The sequence below is a fragment of the Pimephales promelas genome, chromosome 19 (genome assembly GCF_988280905.1).
Source record: "Pimephales promelas chromosome 19, fPimPro1.hap1.1, whole genome shotgun sequence".
Classification (NCBI taxonomy): Eukaryota; Metazoa; Chordata; class Actinopteri; order Cypriniformes; family Leuciscidae; genus Pimephales; species Pimephales promelas.
The window spans coordinates 21587441-21607863 of record NC_142787.1 but is presented as its reverse complement, the minus strand read 5'-3'; the positions used below and the strand labels follow the sequence as shown (position 1 = coordinate 21607863).

Below are 20423 nucleotides of genomic sequence, written 5' to 3'. Positions count from 1 at the left end.
CTCTTCCACCATAAACAATCCTACCGGATTGACTCATGCATGATAAGTGAGAAGGTGATGGAAGACAGATGGAATGAGCAGTGGAAAACTTGTGAGGCATTGATGAGTCTGAGGAATAAGTGTGGCTATAAGTTGTTTGATTGTCATTAGTCATGTGTGGTGGTCAGGAATCGACACACTGATCACTTTTCCATGTTCTCAAAATGAAGATACGAATGTATTCTCTGACCAAACCTAATCTTGAACATTTTGATCTTTCTCTATAATAAAAATGGCTTTTTCAGTGAACTGAGAAAGTTTAGCACTCATAAATATTTCTTACTGGCCATGGAACTGTATTTTACATTATTTTTTATTAAAAATATATATTTTAGTCCTTGTGACAGAATATTTTTTTGCATATTAGCAAAATCCTTTAAGGCAAGTTCACTCGGCGGGCATCTTTGTAACGCCCCTGGGCAGCTTTTTCCTATGCAAGAAAAATAGACATGCAATAGACATGCAATTCCAGCCCCTATCTACTTGAATGAGGACAGACTCGCAGCATCATTTTCAACTTTCATAGAACCTTTCCATTCAACAACATTTTCTTTATAGTGGAATAAGGTTCTTTAGAATTTTTAAATGTTCTTTACAATTAAAGAAACTAAACACTGGACTTTCAAAATTATGTGAAGCTTGCTGAACCATTGAAGAAGAAGAATGCAGGTTTAGAATGATATGAGGCAAAAAATTATGAAGAATTTTCATTTATAGGTGAGCTGTGCCTTTAAGATAGTGGACAGCTGGTGAGTTGTATTCATCAAAAAGCCCATATTTACTCACATTCGTGTTGACCATTTGGCACACTGGTTGTATCATATGTGCCCTTGGTTCGAGGTCATGTCTTTCTCAGGTAGCATTTTGATTACCTCTGTGAGAGCGGTAGACATGCGGTTTTGTTGTAAGACTGGAGCTCATTACTCCTGAGACCTCCTGTGACCTGACATTCCTCAGCTGAGTGCCGCCTGCCCTGTTTATACACCTGTGTTCTGTAAATGTCATACTGTTTCTGCCATTGGTCAGGCGTCATTGCGTAAATCTATAAAGGAGCATGGCCTCCCCACCAGTCAGAGCCACCAGGGACGACACTCCCCTTCCCCCTTCCAAAAAAAAAAAAAAAACTCAAGGGGGCTACTGAGGAATAACAGTGTCTTTATTAAAATATACTGTATATACACAAAGAATTAAAAAAATCACCTTAGCGACCAGCATAATAAAATGTTTCTCACACTCCAGTAATATTTATGTGACTTGAATTAATCTGGCACTTGTTCATAGTTTTTGTATTATATCTGAATATATTCAGTTGAATTTTGCCCGTACCAACTGCCTTATCTGACCGTGTTTATGTCCAAACGCAATGCCTCACATAATGGCATTATTATTATTTAAAGATTGCAAAACGTTGGAGATGATAGGTTTATTTATACAAAATGTATAAAAAAATATGTTAAATGTCACATTAGAAAAAGAGTTCCTCTTAATATTTTTAATTATTATTATTTATTTATTTTTTTTTAATTGGAAAAGAAATAATCTGTATTAAATTGACAGATGGGGAAATAAAATTAGAGTGGAATTTTTGTGTTTATATTTTTGTGTTTCTTGCTCGTATTCAGTTCTGATGGTACGTATGGTAACTGGGCAACTACGCATGATTTGTAGTATGATTGCATAAAGGGAACATGAATTCCGGTAGGGAACGGAATCAACTGATACACCGGTTGCGTGCAGCTCTGCAGCCACGTAAACAGAGTTTGCCCTTCCCCTACTGACTTTCACTTTCGGCGCCCGAATGGTTTTTTTTATCTAGGCCTACATGAAATTCTTCATCCATTGTACGATACATGTATTTATTTATTCCCCCTCGGAAAGGCAACTTGGGCAGTTGCCTGGGCAACCAGAGCAACCCCCCCACCCCTGTGCACGTCCCCGAGAGCCACTGTGTTAACCTGTCACTGCTGGTTTTTATTTTGGATGGTTTTGACTCATTAAAAATAATGGAACAGTCAGAGCTGTCCCGCCATTCACCTGGTCTGGACTTTTTGTGTGAGGAGAGGAAATGCATTAATGTAATGTGAAAAGGGTTCATTTTTACAGCCTTTTAAAGCAACTCGCTCCTTTACAAGAGGTTGAGCATCACCGTCTACACACAGACATGCACAAACATACATACACACTGGGTTTCCATGTTTTATAGGGACTTTCTATTTACATGCACCGAAATGAAAATTCTGGGCCGAAACAGAAAATTCAGAATGCACTTGGCTGAAAACCGAAAATAAAGAATGAATTAATAATCAATTAATTAATCAAACTTATTCAATAATTAACACTCAAATAGTTCAAACTGATTGAACAAACATTTAAATTGCACATAAAGCAGGATTTATATCAACTTTTTAATTACAGAATTGTTTCTACTATAGTTTGTTTGGTGAAATAGGAACATTTAAATGACAATAAAATTGTTTTCATGATATATTTAGGCCATTCGAACACATTAAATAATGAAGACCACTAAAAGGTTAAGTAAAATATATAATTAATGTGCATACATTTACCAAAATCCTCTTCTCTAGAGTTATTTGAGTTTATGGACATTGAATAGCTTGTTTTGAGGTAAATGTAAGCTTAAGTGATTGTACAGCCTACAGTATGCTGTTTTATTGATTTATTGTTACCATTTAAAATCAAGAAAATAATATTGTCAATCCAGAGTTATGGTTTTACGATACTTATGGGAACATTTACCAGGACCACACACACAGAAGATTTTTAATGTATAGCATCTTTGTTTCTAACCATTTCATTTTGGACTTTTATTTATTTATTTATTTATTTATTTTATTTTCCACCTGATTTAAATATTTGTTGTATGTTTCTTTTTATATATGACTTTTAAATGAGTTGATTGTGTACTAGAATAGAATTGAGAATGGAATGTAAAACTTATTGGTTGCTGTCTTTACTACAGGTCTGGAGAGGATGATGGGGATGAAGGAGCCAAGAAGGACCGGAGCTGTGGACCACAGTACCAGAGCTCCACCGTCCGTGTCCTCACACACTTTGAGGCCGAGCCAGAGGAGTGGCAGGGCCAGTCAGACTTCCTCTTGGGGAGTGATTGGCAGGTGGACGTGACAGAGCTGGTGAGGGACTCATTAAGGGTGGGGGATGACCGCGTGGCCAAGCTGTCAGAGGAACAGGTCCTGATCGGTCTGAACACTGGCACCACCAAAGTTCAGGTGAGAGACAGGAAGAAAATATGTGTGATCGTATCTCTAAAAGATTACCATCATGTACCATAAAACGAAACCTACACTGTACAAAAAAAAAAAAAAAAACCATGTCTTTGAAAGTGGTTGTATGCATTACTACAATAATCCAATAATCTTTGGATTTTCAGCATTATTAAAATTTGATCCATGATTCATGTGCTATAGCGTATTATGTCATTTCCACAGACCATGACCAGAGCTGATCATGTTGGAGGAACAGAATTGACAGTTACAGCTGACTAAGCCACTGTTCCTTTTAGTTTATACTGCATAAATAAAATCTGAGGACGTTGTTGTTTTCATTCGAAAAGCCAGGCTGTCATTTGTCAATCTCTCATACAGATGATAGGTGAATCAGTCCAAGTTGTGATGTGACACGTGTACGCTGTCAGACCAGAAATAGACAGCATCTCTCACTCTTTTCACAGCTTGTGTGCTGTCTTATCTGCACATCTCACAGCTCCTATGACAAACTATGTCCTTTATTAAGACAAATTAAGTGTTGCTATGTGAAAATCTCACATTTTTTCTTTTAGATGTCACACAGACTTTCACACATAATACACCTGCTTGACGAGTTGAAAGTGGCATTAGAGTGCTATCTGACAGCAAAAGAAATATGGCAGAGACTTAGGTGGAGAGCTCTTCGATTTGATCAATTTGCTGAAAATTAAAATCAGATAAAAAGCCCAATAAGTGAGATAAATGAGTCTGAAAACGTATAGGTACCTAACATAAACTCGGTTCTCTCTAGAAGAGGGAACGAGTATTGCCAATTAGCTTACGCTACGTAAGGTAACGTCACGTCACACCGGGCTCAGTGATAGGCTGCTGCAGTTGCCGCTGGGCAGCCAATGAGCACGCTAGACAGCCTGCTCTAGGTCTGCTAGCTGCTGCACTGCGTTGACAATGAATACAAAACTTAAGGACAATTTTTTGGCTTCAATATCTCAAAAAGATTCATCTTTCCGTAGCGTAAGTTAACTTAGACAATTCAAGAGAACCTCTCGTAAGAGAACTAGTGCTGCTTAATAGATCACCATCCCCGAAATCCAAAACCCAGCACTTAACCATGGCCATATTATCAAATGTCTACCGTCCTATTAGACCACACTCACAAATACATTTCAGAAGGGGGACCTACGTATGTGTGCAGTTCATTAAAACTAAACTGAATGAATAATTCATTGCAATTAGAAGAGGGCAAATACGTGTGGTTTCAAAAAAAAAAAAAGAGCAAAGTAGACTATTTAGAAGAAAAGATTTGTTGAAGTAGCATAGCAAGCACTAACTTTTTTTTATAAAAAAGTAGATCACTGGGGCAGCGTCTTATGCAATATTGGGTAAGGCCCGAGGCTCCCCTTGATTATTCTTATTGTATGTCTAATTAATAAATCTCTCAATTCAAATGGAAAATTAGGAATGCGCTCGGAATAAGAGTGGAATTAAAAGCAGAATAAGAATCATTTTTCTACCTAAGCATGGCTGCATTTTAGACGGGTTGCAAATGATGGTGAGAAGCAAGTGCAAGTGACAGTGGAAGTCACTTACAGATCGGAAGTAAATGGCTTCTGACACTTCATTATAACATAATGAATGCAGAAATGTGGAGGTGGCTGCTTTGCCATTAATTGATCCAGATTGGAAGTCTTCTCATCACGTTTCATATCAAAGTAATTTCCTTGCCTGTGCTTCAGATATTGCTATATATGGCAGACGGTGGAAAGCTGCCACTTTGATTTTTTGAAATTGTACATTGCCCACTCATTTTGTCATGTCACTAAGTTTGTATGAGAACATAGGAGAGAATTTTTAGTTGTTTTTCAATGTTATCAGAAGCATTTCTGTCTATGTTTTTTACCAGGTGATGTCTCCATTGTCCGACTCGGTTCTGGCGGAGAGGATGATCCGGGTTCTGGATGATAAAGTCAGTATTACAGAGCTGGGTGTACAGCTGGTCTCTGGCCTTTCCCTGAACCTCCAGCTCAGCCCAGGAAGCAACAGGGCCATCGTTGCCACAGCTACCACACAGGAGACGATGCACAATCCTAATCAGGTAGTGTAGTTGAACTATTTAAGTCATTGTTTTTATTAGTGATAAACGTATTGATTATTTCTTTATATTTTATTCATTCATTCATTCATTCATTCATTCATTTAGTCAAGTCAAGTCACATTTATTTATATAGTGCTTTTCACAATACAGATTGTATCAAAGCAGCTTCGTGATAACATGAAAGTAGTACAACACAGATCAACAACATTGCTAAACGCTAAATAACCCCAACTGAGCAAGCCAAAAGCAAGCCAATAGCAAGGCGACAGTGGCAAGGAACCAAAACTCCATCAGATTGGATGGAGAAAAAACCTTGAGAGAACCCAGGCTCAGTCGGGGGCCAGTTCTCCTCTGGCTTACATTTAGCTGATCAATTGGTTTCTATTTTTTAAATTCTGGGTAAATCCTTCCTCTTTGAAATCACATTGACGTATTCAGGGTTTTAGGTAACAATATTGCATACGTCCATGTCAATTTCTCAGAAACGTTTTATCCATGAGCAGGTGCAATCACTATAAATACTGTTGTTATAGACAAAGTTGTTTGACATGGGCCGCATGTTGATGAGGAGCTACGGTTTGTTAGTGGATCATGCTGTTCCGAGGCATGTTGCGAGGCTGCTCACTTATTCGGAGTCATCTCACGTTAAAAACCATTTCTGATTAGGTTAATTTCACTAATCCTCTGCGTCGGCAGGGCTTTTCCACATTGATAGACATAAAACGGGCAAATTGGTTGAATCTCCCGCGGATCAGTGCATCTGTTCACTTTAAAATGTGATTTTGATGACTTTTAAAGCATTTGAACAGTCCTCCGTTGGAGTTAAAAATCATGTATACTTGATTCAAGAAACAATTGGCATTGCTGAGAGTATTTGTTCATGTTGTGTTTCTCTCTCAGGAGTCCCTTGTCAGCGCGTGGCTTCAGTTCAGCGATGGCTCAATGACCCCTCTTGACCTCTATAACCCTGCACATTTCGTCCTGACAGCCACCTCGCTAGACGACACGGTGGTATTGGTGAGAAAAAGCACCACCTGGAGGTGGCCTGTGGTGGTTGCTAAGGGTGAAGGGCAAGGTATGTTGGTCCGCCTGGAGATGTATGGACCCGAATCATGCCTGAAAACCAAGCGGCGCACACTTCTGGCCGCAGGCAACGCGAACGTCCATGTGAAGTTCGGCCGTGCCGATGAAACAGGGAACAGTGCGAGTGACAGGAGATACAGGCCCAATGCCCCATACTACGGAGGTTCAATCTCAGACATGGAGGCTGGAATCATGAACCGAGGCGCTACCACCATCAAAACCTCCATTCCAGGAAAAGCAAGCGGTGACAGGCTCTCGGCTGGTGATATTCCAGTCGATTTCTCAGAATTCCCAGCTCAAGCAGATCTTCCACCTGGACATAACACGGAGGAAGACTTGCTGCAGTCTCGCCGCGGGCTCACAGATTTGGAAATAGGCATGTACGCCCTGCTAGGCGTCTTCTGCCTGGCTATCTTGGTATTCCTAATCAATTGCGTCTCCTATGCCCTGAAGTATCGCAACAAGCAGCTCCCGTTGGAGGGCCAGGAGACCATGACTCATGCCCACGACTGGGTTTGGTTGGGCCATGATGTAGAGCTTTTGGAAAGCCAAGCGGGTTTGTGTCTTGATCAAGAGGAGCTGGGTGGGACCATGGACTCTGGGCTGGGCCTGGAGGAAGGTAGCCAGCTCCTCAATGGCCTTTCCTCTCAGAAGAGTGTGCAAGGGCAGGTCCACAGGTCGGCCTCTGACTCAGTGTGCACTGGAAGAGATCACAAGAGCGAGTCTATAAACTCGCCCACAACCAAACGGAAACGAGTCAAGTTCACCACTTTCAGCCATAGCAAGCCCAGCAATGGCTGCCCATCCATAAGTCCACTTCTCATTGGTCAGAGCGACATCAAATGGGTTTGCCCAGACATCGAGCTCGGGGACTCCAAAGAGCTCAGAAATTATATGGAAAGGTTGAACGAAAATGCTACTAAGAATATTGCATAGTTGGCTTGAAGTTATTTATGTATTTTTCAAAGCGTAGCACACCCATATGCCTTCTGGATAAGGTGGTGGTCAGGTGGGGGGTTGGTCTGACTCTACTGCACTCAGACAAACTCATATCTCACCATGAAAAGGCAAGCCATTCATCTGGTATTGTTTCTATGGCAACTGTCATGAGGGTTCATCATCAGGAAAGAAGGAAAACTGAGATGGTTGTGAAACCACTGAGAATGTTTGTGAGAATGGATTATGAGGAATGTTTCAATTAAGATGTCTATATTTTCTTTTTTTGAAGAAGAGGATATTCCACTCTATTCTGAAATGTGTATATATATATATATATATATATATATATACCTTTCTGTGAGTGATTATCAAAAAAATATAAAAAAAACGCACACACAAAGAGCTGACATTTAAACTTAATGAAGAGCATTTCCATGAGTTGAACGTTTACTGGCTCTGACGATGAGTGAGAATACATTTTGTAGGGTTTTACATATTTTTGTACATCTCTATTCCTGTCCGTGTTAGTATCGTCTACTGTATTTCTCAAAAGACTGACTCCCATTTGTAAAAGCATGTGAATTCAAAGTATGGATGAAAAAATATCTATTTTGGAACTTTTTCCACCAACAGTTTGAATAAACATGTATATGCAGAGGACAACTTCTGGGAAAAAAGGCAGATCAGTGACCCTCCATGTCTCTTTGAGAGCTGTTGAGCAAATTGTATTGTTGTAGGTAGTGTTATCAATATTGTATAATATGTTGTTTACAGTATTAGAATGATAGATGGTATGCACTCAAATTGCTTACATGTGTGTGCTATAGCTATAGCATTTCGTTTTCTTTTTTTGTTGTTCTTGTTTGTTTGTTTGCTTTTCGTTCCATTCCACTTAATTTTTCCCCTTAGAGTGATTGCCGTATAGAAAAAGAAATATCTAACCTACCTAAATGAATGATCCACTGATTAGCCTAATAATTAGCATAAAGTTAACCGGATCTGATGAGTTTTTGGGTGCAATCCTGCGGAGAGACATGCATACTTTGGTAAGAAAACCACAGAATATGTGAACAAATTGATTAGTAAACACTCAATCTATATTTGTGAACCATTTCTAACCATATAAAGGACTTAATCAATACGATAGTATGTACCGACTAATTCCGCATCCAGGTGTGTTGGCATGACATCCGATGGATGATCTAAAAAAAAATCTGTGCATTTGGATCATGCAAATGTCTCATTTAAGACTCTGTTAATTAGAATAAAGTCTAATTAATTCTATACATGTTATTAATTAATTCTCTCTGCTGCTCTCTGCTTTCCTTGTATGTTATGAAATGCAAACATATTCTTGAAGACCACAAAGGAATAATCCTACATAAGGAGGTTCGTATGGTCAAGATGGTGTTCAAGATGGTCTAGTGTTGACTTGGAATACACAAGAAGCCAGTCAGTGATCCTATCAAGTCAGTACTCTTGAAAAATGTCTCCCTTGTGTGTGATCATCTCTGTTTGTTATGTACATTAGCATTTGAGTTACTTTTTAGATGCAATTGTCTGAGAATTGTAGTCTGTTTTATGAGCTGTAAAGCACTGCCTATGAGCATAAATGACATGAAAACCGTATTTTAATTTATGCATTACACCACTATTTTCTGTTTGCATATTAAATAAAACATCACATCCTGCTTTTCCACTTTCTACCAGTTGATGGCACTGATATCTAACCCCAGCTGCCTCAAAGGGGTCATGCAGGTTTTGATGGTCATTCTCCTTGACAGGCGTATGACCCAAGTCTCCAAATAAAGGTTACGTGTTTAAAACTATAATCTAAGTGTGCAATGTGCAATACAATGTTTCGACTCAACCTTGCTGCATATAATACATGTTCTCAGAGCAGACTATAATTTTTACCCCATTGGACCACAGTAAACCACAGGGTTGAAAGAGAAGTGTTGATGCAGCGTCTAAGTACCATGTATTAAATCAAAGGTTATTGCAGACACAAAAGCTCTGGATGTGAGATGTACCCCATTTCTTCAGTCCTGCACATTAAAGGCTCATTAGTGCTAAACTATACAGGCAGGATCCCCATGCTGGATGGTGCTGCTTCCTGCCCTCTGAAACAGGCCAGACTAATTAATGATCAGTGCGGCGAGGCTTTACTCCATGTTAATGTGACATTAGCATACAACCCTTCAAGCTAAATGATTGTACTCATTTAACTGACAGTGATATGACAATTAACACCTTCTTCATAACACGGGACAAAGAAGCGTGGCTCCACCTGCTCCATCTCCACGAACGTTTGACCTGCCGCTTGAGTGCATTTTTAACACGTGTATAGCCTATTTTCAGAGAAGGTTTCACAGCCCATTGATATTCCCCGACCAGTCCTCTTCATTTATCTTTCATTATTATAACTAGAACGTACACAAATTAATGGACGGCAATGTCAACACAGCAAAGAGCCATGGATTATTTTCCTTTTTTTCAAAGGCATGACATTCAGCGCACAACTTTATCCAAGGTGGCGAAGTGAAACAATACAAGCTCATTAGTGGAAATCATGATGCGTACGTGCACGCGCTTAATATCGTTCCCGGCGGGACAAGCCTTTTTGAGATCCAAATTGAGAGGCTGCACACTTAACCCCCAGAGGGATGCTTCTGGAATTGGGTCTGTTTTCTCCTTTTATCTTAGCTGATATTTTGGTATTTAGGTCTCTGTTCTCTGCGTCTTGTGGGAATTACACAAGAACACTCTAAATTAAATCATGACATTAGCTGGTGTCTGTCAGGAGTGTAATACGGGTAATGTCATAAGCTGGTTATTATCTGCATGAAATGTTTCTTTCTTTCATTTCTTGAGCTCTCCAGATTTTAGGAAATAAGTGTATGAAACTAGCAAGACCTCTCAACCTCCTGTTAGGCGAGTTTTCACAAACAACATCTTGCTGTAGTCTTGCCTTCTGCTAGCTAACAAGGTTGGCATTGGTGTATGTGTCAACTGAGTTGTCAGATAATACCGGCACTTGCAACAGATGAAGAGGGTCAAACCCTCCGACGTGCAAACAAATGTATGTGCTTAATAAAAATTAACACGATAAAGTAAAACTCCTGATATAATAGGCCTTTTTCCACTAACCGGTTTACTCATGTCTATAACTTTACAATAAATCTTTCGAGACTATCTCGTAAATGTCTGTCAGTGTGGATTTATGATCTATCGGTCATGTTGGGACTGTGAACGTTGTCGTACTGCTGGCCATTTTCGTACAGATAAGAGTCCATGACGAAGATCGGCTTTTACACAGCAGCGCGTGCTCCATATATTCTGGATGTTTTGCCGTGTGTCTAATTGTCTTTGGCCTGCTTTTATCTGCTGTTCAAAGAGGAGCTTTTCGACACTTTTCAGCAATCTCTGGCAGCAATATATTACCCAGATGATAGAACATAATTTTTTATCATATGTATTTTTGTTGTTGTTGTTGTTTTGGTTAGGTTGTACAATGCAATTCTGTCATATATCTCTTGTTTAGGCAAAGACAACAGAGCTGTACAGTAGTACAATGTTAGTCATTAAGCATGCAGTGGCCCAGGGAGTCGCAGTTAAAGATTTTGTATTCATTTTATATTGCATAAGTACATTAAGAGTAAGATACCTCCTCTTCATTTATAACTGTAAATATAGTGTTTTACAGTCTAATACCAACCAACCAATACCTTCTTATGAAATGTATCTTTCTTTAAAATCAGTGTTCATTTGTTTTATTTGTTCATTTAGTTTTTGTTTTGGTTAGTTCTTGTCCTAATATTGGATTAGTTGATGCCATAGTTGACGCCATCCCAGGTTACATCTTTAAACCAGTAGGTGGCGACAGGTGACTGTTTGAATCACCTGTTCAAACCACTGTTTCATCAGAGCCCGTCTAACGGAGAGCCTTGGCACTTCCTATTAGCTCCATTGTGTATCATCTTGGTTGCAGTTCCATTAGAATTCCACTGGAGGTGATCGCGGGCGAGAGCAGAATGAATGGGAGTCTATGGGGCTAAACGGCTAAAAGTGTCTCTTTCACCTGCTTGTCGTTAAATTAACATAGATTTTATTGTTGATTCCACAAGTTCAATATAGATTATAGGCCAAAAGTCGAATGAACGAGTACTTATGTCCTTTTGATTTCTTACAGGTTAGGCCGTTGTTGGCCGGAACACGCTAGCATTCTGCTATTGTGTGACGTCATCACATTTTTGAACGGGATTTTAGAACAGATAAGTGAACTTAAAAATGTAATTTTCAGCTGAGTGTATTATCTCATTATCTCAACTTTCAAATTACTCGACAAAAAATTACATCCTGAGAAAAGTGGATTTATGGGGGTGAAACCCCATTGACTCCCATTCATTCTGCACTCGACCGCGAGCGCCCCCGCATGGACAGAGACACGTTACTGCAGCCAGTCCAGAACCCGGAAGTAACCAGTGCCAATTCTCTTCAATTAGACATTCTCTGGTTTCATTTAGGAATGAGTGATGAACCAAATATGTCTTAATGATTAAATCATTGAGTCAATTGATTCATTCAATAACCCCTGATTCATTCAGGAACAAATGAAAAAGTATGTCTGTTTGAGTGAGCCATTTGAATTATTCACTCAACCGATTCATTCAGCAACACTGATTCGTTCAGGACCAAAACACCGCTACTGTGTTGTTCTGAGACATGTGATGTGTTGATTCTGCTCTAAGTTTAAAACGGTGTTGGTGGAACAAAAATACACAAAGTAAACCGAATAATGTCTAAGTATCATGTTTATACAGCCGTTCTCATCCCAAGGCGTCATATACTGACTCTTTTGCCAATGCGCATACATCCAATGCACATGGCACCCTTTAGCGTCAATATGAGCCGCAGATATATATGGGTCAGAAGGCGCCTCCTAGTGGTCTAACCCTAACCCTACCCCATACCTAAACCTACCCATACTCTGTGTGTGTTAAATTGACGCTAAAGGTTGCCATGTGTGTTGGATGTATACGCTTTGGGAAAACGTCAGTATAGGACGCCTTGGGATGAGAATGTGTTGGTTTATCGAACTGTTGTATAAAACCAAAATCACACTCCCGTCTCCCATCATGCTGTTGGTCCAAAGAAAACACAATACACAGCTACCATACATTGATGATTGACAAAGGCACACAAAATACATGAAATGTGCAGCAGATCAGATAGGGAATATGAGGAAAGCCCCCTGCCAGAGTATATGGACACCCGCTGACTATTAAATCAATGATTTCTCTATTCAATGCCTAGACTGTACATATTTAGTATGGGAGGATTGTTTGAACGCATTGTGCAACTGCAATCGAATTATCAGACCATGAAACAAGTCTCCAGTACACACTGTCTACAGAGCAATTATTTTAAAGGAAAATAAATTGTTAGTGCACTTACACGTATACGCATAGGCCTGTGGCAGAAGAAGGTGGCTCGGAATTTAATGGACCACACTAACAAATCCGATTATCCGTGTCACTGTTACTCCATAACCGTACCTCAGGGATGGCCAATAAATCACATCACCTTCTACTGGCAACACAAAGGACATCATTTTGAGGAGCTGTAAAAACTGAAGCCATTATCACTTGACTTAAAACACACTCTTATTTCTTTCTGTCTGAGTCTTTTGTCAACGCTGCTGTATAAATGAAAGCGGCTTTTCGGGAAATGGAGTTTGTTGGTAAGGGTGGAGAGGTTACCATCAGGAACACATGGGAAAAGGCTGGCAGGCTCCATTACTCTGCCAAAGCCAACCTGTCCCGCTGTTAGACCCAACACTCATCATGATAGGCGCTCTCAAATAAATACATTTACTTGTTTCCATGTCAGCGTTCCTCAAATTGTCAGCTTGGGATCAAATACTGAGGTAAATAGCAAGGGTCACTTCCCTGCTGTCTCTTCCCGTAGCTTTGTACAAGTGTAGATGAGAAGCAAGCGACTGTAGCCAGGAATAAAGCTTGTATTTTCATCAAAGTGTGTATAAATATAGGAGGAGTTTCACTTTTCACTGCACTAAATCATTCTCACAGTGGGTTTAATTTTCAAAGCCAATTTATGTATACCTTGAAGTCTCAGCTACCAAAAAGAAAATGTCCAATGTAATTGTCCAAGAAAAATGAACACATGCTGTGACATGATGTTGTTGTTTCTGTGACAACATGCCCCAAATAGTTTCCCATGTAGATATGAATTACTGATGGAGGCATTGAGAATTACAGTCTCATTGTTTTCACATGAGCGTGACTTGTGATTCAAAGTCTACAGATGAAGGATTTTTTTTTCATATGCACTCAATCAAAACTGTATAATTCTGCACAGCATGTCTCGCCTTAAAATATGCTGCGTAACACTGTTTTATGAATACAGATAATGAAAGAGAGACCATGACTCAGATATGCACTGGCAGCTCTGAATTAATCAGTCTTCAAGATACCTCACCTCAGTCAAAAGATTATTTTTCTCCACAACCCTTCAGTCTCTCTCTATAAATCTAAGTCGTTTTTCTTTCCCCTTTTTTTTGTTGTAAAGCCAAAGTCAAAAACTGAGGCATTAGGAGAATCTTAATTCGGCATTAATGCTCACAAAACCACCAAACCTTTAGGTTCTCTTGAAGGAAAATCACCAGTTCTCCAAAATCATTTTATGTTACATCAAAAATAGTGCTAATATTGTTCCATTTGTATGGATACATCTACATGCTGCAACTGCACTATTGTAAAACTACTGGCCTAATCTTTAAGCCACCTAGAAACCACACAGAACACCTTAGCAACTACATAGCAACACCCTGGCAGCCACCCAAAGCACTTAACCATTTTGATGGTTAGTTTTATGTGGGCAAGCAGCACTCAAAAGTCTGAGTTCGAGTTTTTTTTGATCCCAGAGAAAGAGAGATGTTGAAAAACTTCACAAGTTTTCACATTCACATTAGCGCAAGGTTTTGTTGTCACTCATGTCAAGCTGTGCATGATATGTTATTCCAGCCTGGTCTCATTGTTAATACGTAGCTATTTTACGTTTTTGCAAAGATAGAAAACGTACTTTTTAGTACGTTTGGATAGATGCTGAAACGTACAATATAGACGTATCTGCAACATTTAAACGTAACATTATTACGTTTTTACAGCTACAAAACGTAAACTATTTACGTATATTCTATATCATAAAGATATCTGGATAATTTCCCTTTTTACTATTTTATAGATAAATGTAAGATCCCGTAACCCTAATCCCAAACCTAAACATACCCATTTTATACTTAATATAAAAAAGGATAAAACGTAACGGACAGGTGTTGGGAAAGGGCAGTTTTATTAACAATATAGCATTAAAATATATTTTGAGACACCTACTCCTACCCCTAAACCTACCATAACAATTCCTTAAAACTACGTAAAAAACTACAATTATGAAGAAAAACATAACTAACAGACAAGTATAATCACAATAATTTCTTTATTGCGAAAATGTCAAAACCGATACCAAAAGCCGTTCACATGATGAAGCGTTGCAGTCGCAGTCTTCTCTCTGGCAGTATTGTAATAGTTTTGTATGAAGTACAGAGCAGAAATTAAATTAGCCTACTAATGAAAATGTTAATCCGGCTTCGGTTGGTTCGCGCTTCTCCATTTCAAAATTCAAATGAACTAAACTAACCAACCGTCTACAGTCCTTCATGTCGCAAACTGTGACGAAGCAGGGAAGAGCCAATGAACGTTTGATATCGCTGCCGTAAAAGATGACGTATGGGCGCAATATTTGAATTTGAATTCATCACCAGCGCGGGGTTTGACATGTAACGTTACGGTCGCTGCTGAGAATGGAGATCAAGAGGCTGAAATCGCTGAATTAGGAGTTGTTTCTTGCAAACAACTATGGATTCTAAAGATTTGGATTACATCAAACTAATAAAATTGATGTCTTTTGTGAATTTTTGTTGTGTTTTATAGGAGAAAACGCTTTATGTGTCTCAAGGTAAATAAACTATTACAAAATGGTTGAACGAGTAACGTTAAAGAATGTATTTTTTAAGGTTTTATAGTGTATTGTTTAACACCATGCAGGCGAAACGAGCAAAATGTTAATATTTATGAGTATTACATCAATAATGCGACTGAAAACTTCATTAATAAGACAGTGGGATGCAATAGAGTCAAAACATAATGCTACGATATTAATATGCATAAATTGTGATACGTACAATGTGTACGTCGGTGGATTTGTTCATACGTAAATAAATTACGTTTTTGTGCTGTCAATACGTAAATATTTTACGTTTTAGTACTGTAAATACGTCAGTATTATACGTTTCTGCGCATATAAAACGTAATTATGTATACGTATGATAGAACGACACTTTACGTACACATACATACGTATTCTCATGAGATCACGTTGGTTATTCAGAAAGAAAGAAAAACGCTTCTAAAGGCACTTTAAGAGAAATCACATGTAAAATGGCGTGTGCTCACATAAAAATGTTCAGTAGCTCTCTCACATGCATATAATTTCCTGATTTCTTCCTGTTATGGCTTTGGATGCGTGTGTGTGTGCGTGTCACATATGCTCTTGTTTTGACATTCTGTTTCCCAAATGCTTATCTGAGTCCAAAATCGCTCCCTTTTTCCTCTATGAGGTGTTGGTTTATTTGGACACTTAATGCACTCTTGATTTATAGTCCGCATCCACATCCTGCAGGTAAAAACGATATAAATACTGTTTCATTTTCTCACACAAACCGCTCGTTTCGTACATTTACGAGTCATTAAATCATGTTTAATTTTGACTTCTCTGTGCATGCGCTTTGAGGTGAACCGAGGGAGGACCCCCTAAACCTCCAGTGTATGACTGATAGACAACAACGGTTTGACCGGAAAATATCAAAATTGAAAATACTGTTGAAACAAAGACACCTACATCGTGGATGCCCTTGAGGTAAGCTAAAACATCAAAAATTTATTTCAAAGTGAACTATCCCTTTAATGACAATATATAGCTTTTGCTTATAATGCGATATATGACAATTTAAAAGGCATTCATCTTATTAATCATTCAACTAATTTGCATAGTTGACAAGACATGAATCATAAAAGACACAATTTGGAGGGACACAAGTCTCCTGGGAATGTACTATTTTATACAGTATAAATGCAACTAGTTTGGGTCAGTAAGGTTTTTTAAATAATTTAGACTGCAGTTATTTGATCAAAAACACAGTCTTGTTGTTATCATTAAATTAAAAACAGTTATATTGTACAATATTATTGTGAAATATTGTTTAAAAAAATTGGAAATCTATTTTTGTGATGGCAAAGCTGAATTTTTAGCATCATTAATAGTCTTTCGGTGTCACCCGATCCTTCAGAAATCATTCTAATATCACAAGTGCTCAACAAAAATTTCTTTTTCTTATATCATTAATATTTTTCTGGAAACAGTTCAAAAGAACCGCATTTTTTTGAAATAGAAATATTTTGTAACTGAAATTTCTTTACTTTGATCTATTTAATGCATCCTATTAAAAATCTGAGAAATAAAAGCATTAATTTCTTTTCTTTTTAAAAAAATTCCTTGCACCAAACTTTTGAGTGCATGAATATTATGATGAATTATAATGATATGGATATGGATAATATTACATAAAAAAATTTAGATTTCTATAAGAATTGAACCAAAAGTTATTAATTGAAATTAATTGAAAAGACCCATGGAAATGTTCTGTTATTTTCACCATGTGGCATTTATTATTAGAGAATAGTGATATAATTAGCAGAATAACCAGGCATGTCTTACAGTGCTCACACACACACACACACACACACACACACACCTGTAACCCTACTGGATCTCTTCCTTTTGTAGGCTGTTTTCTTATTGAGAATCTGTATTGTCCCCTTTTCATACTCTTGTGTTGTTATAAGCTACATTTACATTGTGCCTACTTAATTGTCATGCACATATTCAGCACAGCAGTGTGAAACAATGTTCTTATGTCCGTCGGTCTGTCACTCAATCACAACACAAACTTTTCTGCTTAAACCAGCAATGTTAACTCCAACAACGAACTCTCTGACATTCATCAGCCTCACACATTTCTCCATCTCCCTCTTACAAACACATCCACACAGTGTGGAGCACTATGACATCCATAAAGAGATCAAGAATCCAGCAGCACATAAAAACGTCCATGCAGCCTCGGAGACGAAAGATGCCGCAGTGACAGCTGTGTGTGCCTTATTCCTCCTCATCCTCTCTTCCCACCATTAACTCTGAGCTACAGCAGCCTTGCTACAAGTCCCTGTATCATTTCAGCAGGTCTCTCAGTGTATTCTCGCGCATTCTGCCCCTAATCCTCTACAGTGAGAATCCAGCATCCGCACGAGTGCGAGGAAGTCCCGGCTTAACCCCCCGGCAAAGTTTTATCTTTTTAAATCTCGCGGAGGATTTGTGCGTCAATCCCTATATCCTGGGATTTTTCTACTCTCGCCTTTTATACTGTATGCATTCTGTGGTGCGCAGGAGGAAAAGTGTAAAACAACAATGCGCATCAGAAGGAGTGTGCGGACTTTATTATCAATTGCACTCATATTTTACAGCTCTTTTTTTTTTCAGTTTTCATACTTATTTTAGTTTGTTTTGTGCTTTTTGTCATTTTTAGTAGTTTTTAAATGAAGAGTTCAGATGCAAAAGCCTCTAAGTGCCATTTGAAATTTTCTCCTATAATGATCATTTTTATCAAGCTTGTATATTTAAGTTCAGTAATTTCACTTAAATGACAATTAATAGGTAATCTTCATTGCAATTTAAGTGAAATTACTGAACTTAAATATACAGGCTTGATAAAAATGATCATTCTAGAAGAAAATTTCAAATGGCACTTAGAGGCTTTTGCATCTGAACTCTTCAAATATATCTAGGCTATAGCTTCATTTTTGTGTTAATTTGAGTAATTTTGGTACTTAAAATTGGCATGAAACAATAGTCTCTTCTTCCCATTTGTGAAACGGCTTCTCGAATGAATTAATCACAGGGGAGTGGGCCGTCATCATCATCGTCATCATCATCATTGGGGTGGGGGCTGGGGTCACCAGCAGTGCAGGGACAGAAATCAGTAAACAGCATGCAATTACCAATCGACTCAGACAAGGTGAAAAAAAAAAAGGCAGATGGTCCCTTAACTGAGACCAAGCTCTGTTGCGTGAGTGGATTTTTAACTAAAGCTGGATGAGTGAAATTAGTTATTTGTATTTTTGCATCACTTTGTAGCTACTGTTTTCGATTGCAGCCTAGCCTAGGTCCTTGCCTGTCTGCATAAAGCCTCTGAAAACCGCTTGGCTAGAAAAGCGAGCAGGACTCGATTAGATACGCAATTTGCAGGCTTCGAGCATAATACGATACTCAAGGGGACTGAAAGTACTGGATGAGGAAAAATGATCAAAAACGATGAGCTCGCCGGGTGATTTTTAAAATGATTATCCTCTCATAAATCAGCAGAAGACAGTTCATCTTGTGACCTCAAATTAACAAATAAACCATTTGACCCTTCTCTTTATTACAAAGAGAGATGAGGAGACACTCACGATCAATATAGCGCCGAACAAGTCACTCATTTGTTTCTGAGGCAGTTTCAGGACATTGGGCGGCTCCGTCATTCACAACCCAGTCACGTCTCTGCTCCGTGTCCCAAGTAAATGCTGCTCTGAAATGTGTGGGATGAGGGAGGAGGGAGATGGATATTTTTTGAGGATGTTTGTGTGTGCAGTGGAGCAGAGAGCTGATGGGTACTGCGCTCCAGACTGTATCGGGCAGGGGGTGACCCGGCCTCAGCTCATGTCCTGCCGTGGCATTCGAAGCAGACCACCACTGGTCTTTTAAAAACAATGTGATAGCTTCACTGCAGGTTGGGTCTGTTTCCATACAAAGAATATTAATGTATTTGGTGCCCCAACAAGGCATTGTTGCGCGTCGAGAGTTACAAAAGGTCAACTCTGCGGAGGACTAAATGCTCTCTCTACTCTGGCTTGAATCGTGAAATTGGCTAAAAGAGCTCAGAGCATATAACAAACACGACTCGAGTACGAGTTCTTTGGTATTCATATCCTATGAGATGCAAATGCTGATATCAGAAGCATTACGCCTCTAATGCTGCATTCCTCCGAGGGATTATTTTAAAACTTTGTCTTTAGCCTTTTGTGCTTGAACAGTATCACTGCGGAAGAAATCTAATTTAGTAAATGTCACACATTTTCAGTGGCATTTTCCATAATAGCCTCACAGAAATAAACAAAGATGTTAGGCCGGGCAAATAATGAGGTGTACAGGTATTCAAGCTGTGTGAGAGCCTAACGCTACAGTCGGAGGCTGCATTACTGGGCTAGTTGCAGTGGCGCTCCCCTGGCTGTGGATTAGAGGAGCAGACGGGAGCTCTCTGGCCTGCACAACTCATTAGGTCAGAGCTAATCCGGCTTTTGAGGACGGAGACCCTCACGGTCTGAAAGACCCTTTGGAAAGCTGGATGCTGCTGTTCCAGGAACTGCATAAATGGAGACAAAGAGGGACAAAAAATATTCTCCGGTGTGAGCTTGGTCATATCCAACTGCACAGAATGCCTCTCAATTATTAGTGGTCACTGATATGGTTAATGACTGAGAAAATATACAGTGTGGAGTATATACACAGTTGGGTGTAATAAATAATAAACAATTGTTATTATTTACAAAAAAACTGAATCAGAAGTTTAGCCTAATTGTATTGTTAATAGGGCTGTGCAAAGATTAATTGCGATTAATTGCATCCAAAATAAAATTTTGTGTTTACATAATATGTCTGGGTGCTGTTTATAATTATTTTGAATATAGGTGCTGTTTATAATTATTTTTTTTTAGGTAAGTCTGCTGTATATCTACCCTATCTCACGACCAATTCGTACGAATTCGTACGAGTGATTAAAAAGTGGCTAATTC

The 20423-nt window shown here is 38.8% G+C and overlaps 1 protein-coding gene across 2 annotated transcripts in view; it reads left to right on the top strand.

Annotated features, from left to right (window-relative positions):
• The window catches only part of LOC120490851 (transmembrane protein 132C), a 127397-nt gene extending 118308 nt beyond the window's left edge, over positions 1-9089 (top strand). For both annotated transcript variants that reach the window (XM_039688346.2, XM_089123608.1), the window contains exons 7-9: positions 3020-3287; positions 5185-5376; positions 6277-9089. In XM_039688346.2, the coding sequence (XP_039544280.1) occupies positions 3020-3287; positions 5185-5376; positions 6277-7395 (1579 nt within the window). In that variant the 3' untranslated portion in view covers positions 7396-9089. The remainder of the gene's footprint in view (positions 1-3019; positions 3288-5184; positions 5377-6276) is intronic.
• The last annotated feature ends 11334 nt before the right edge of the window (positions 9090-20423 follow it).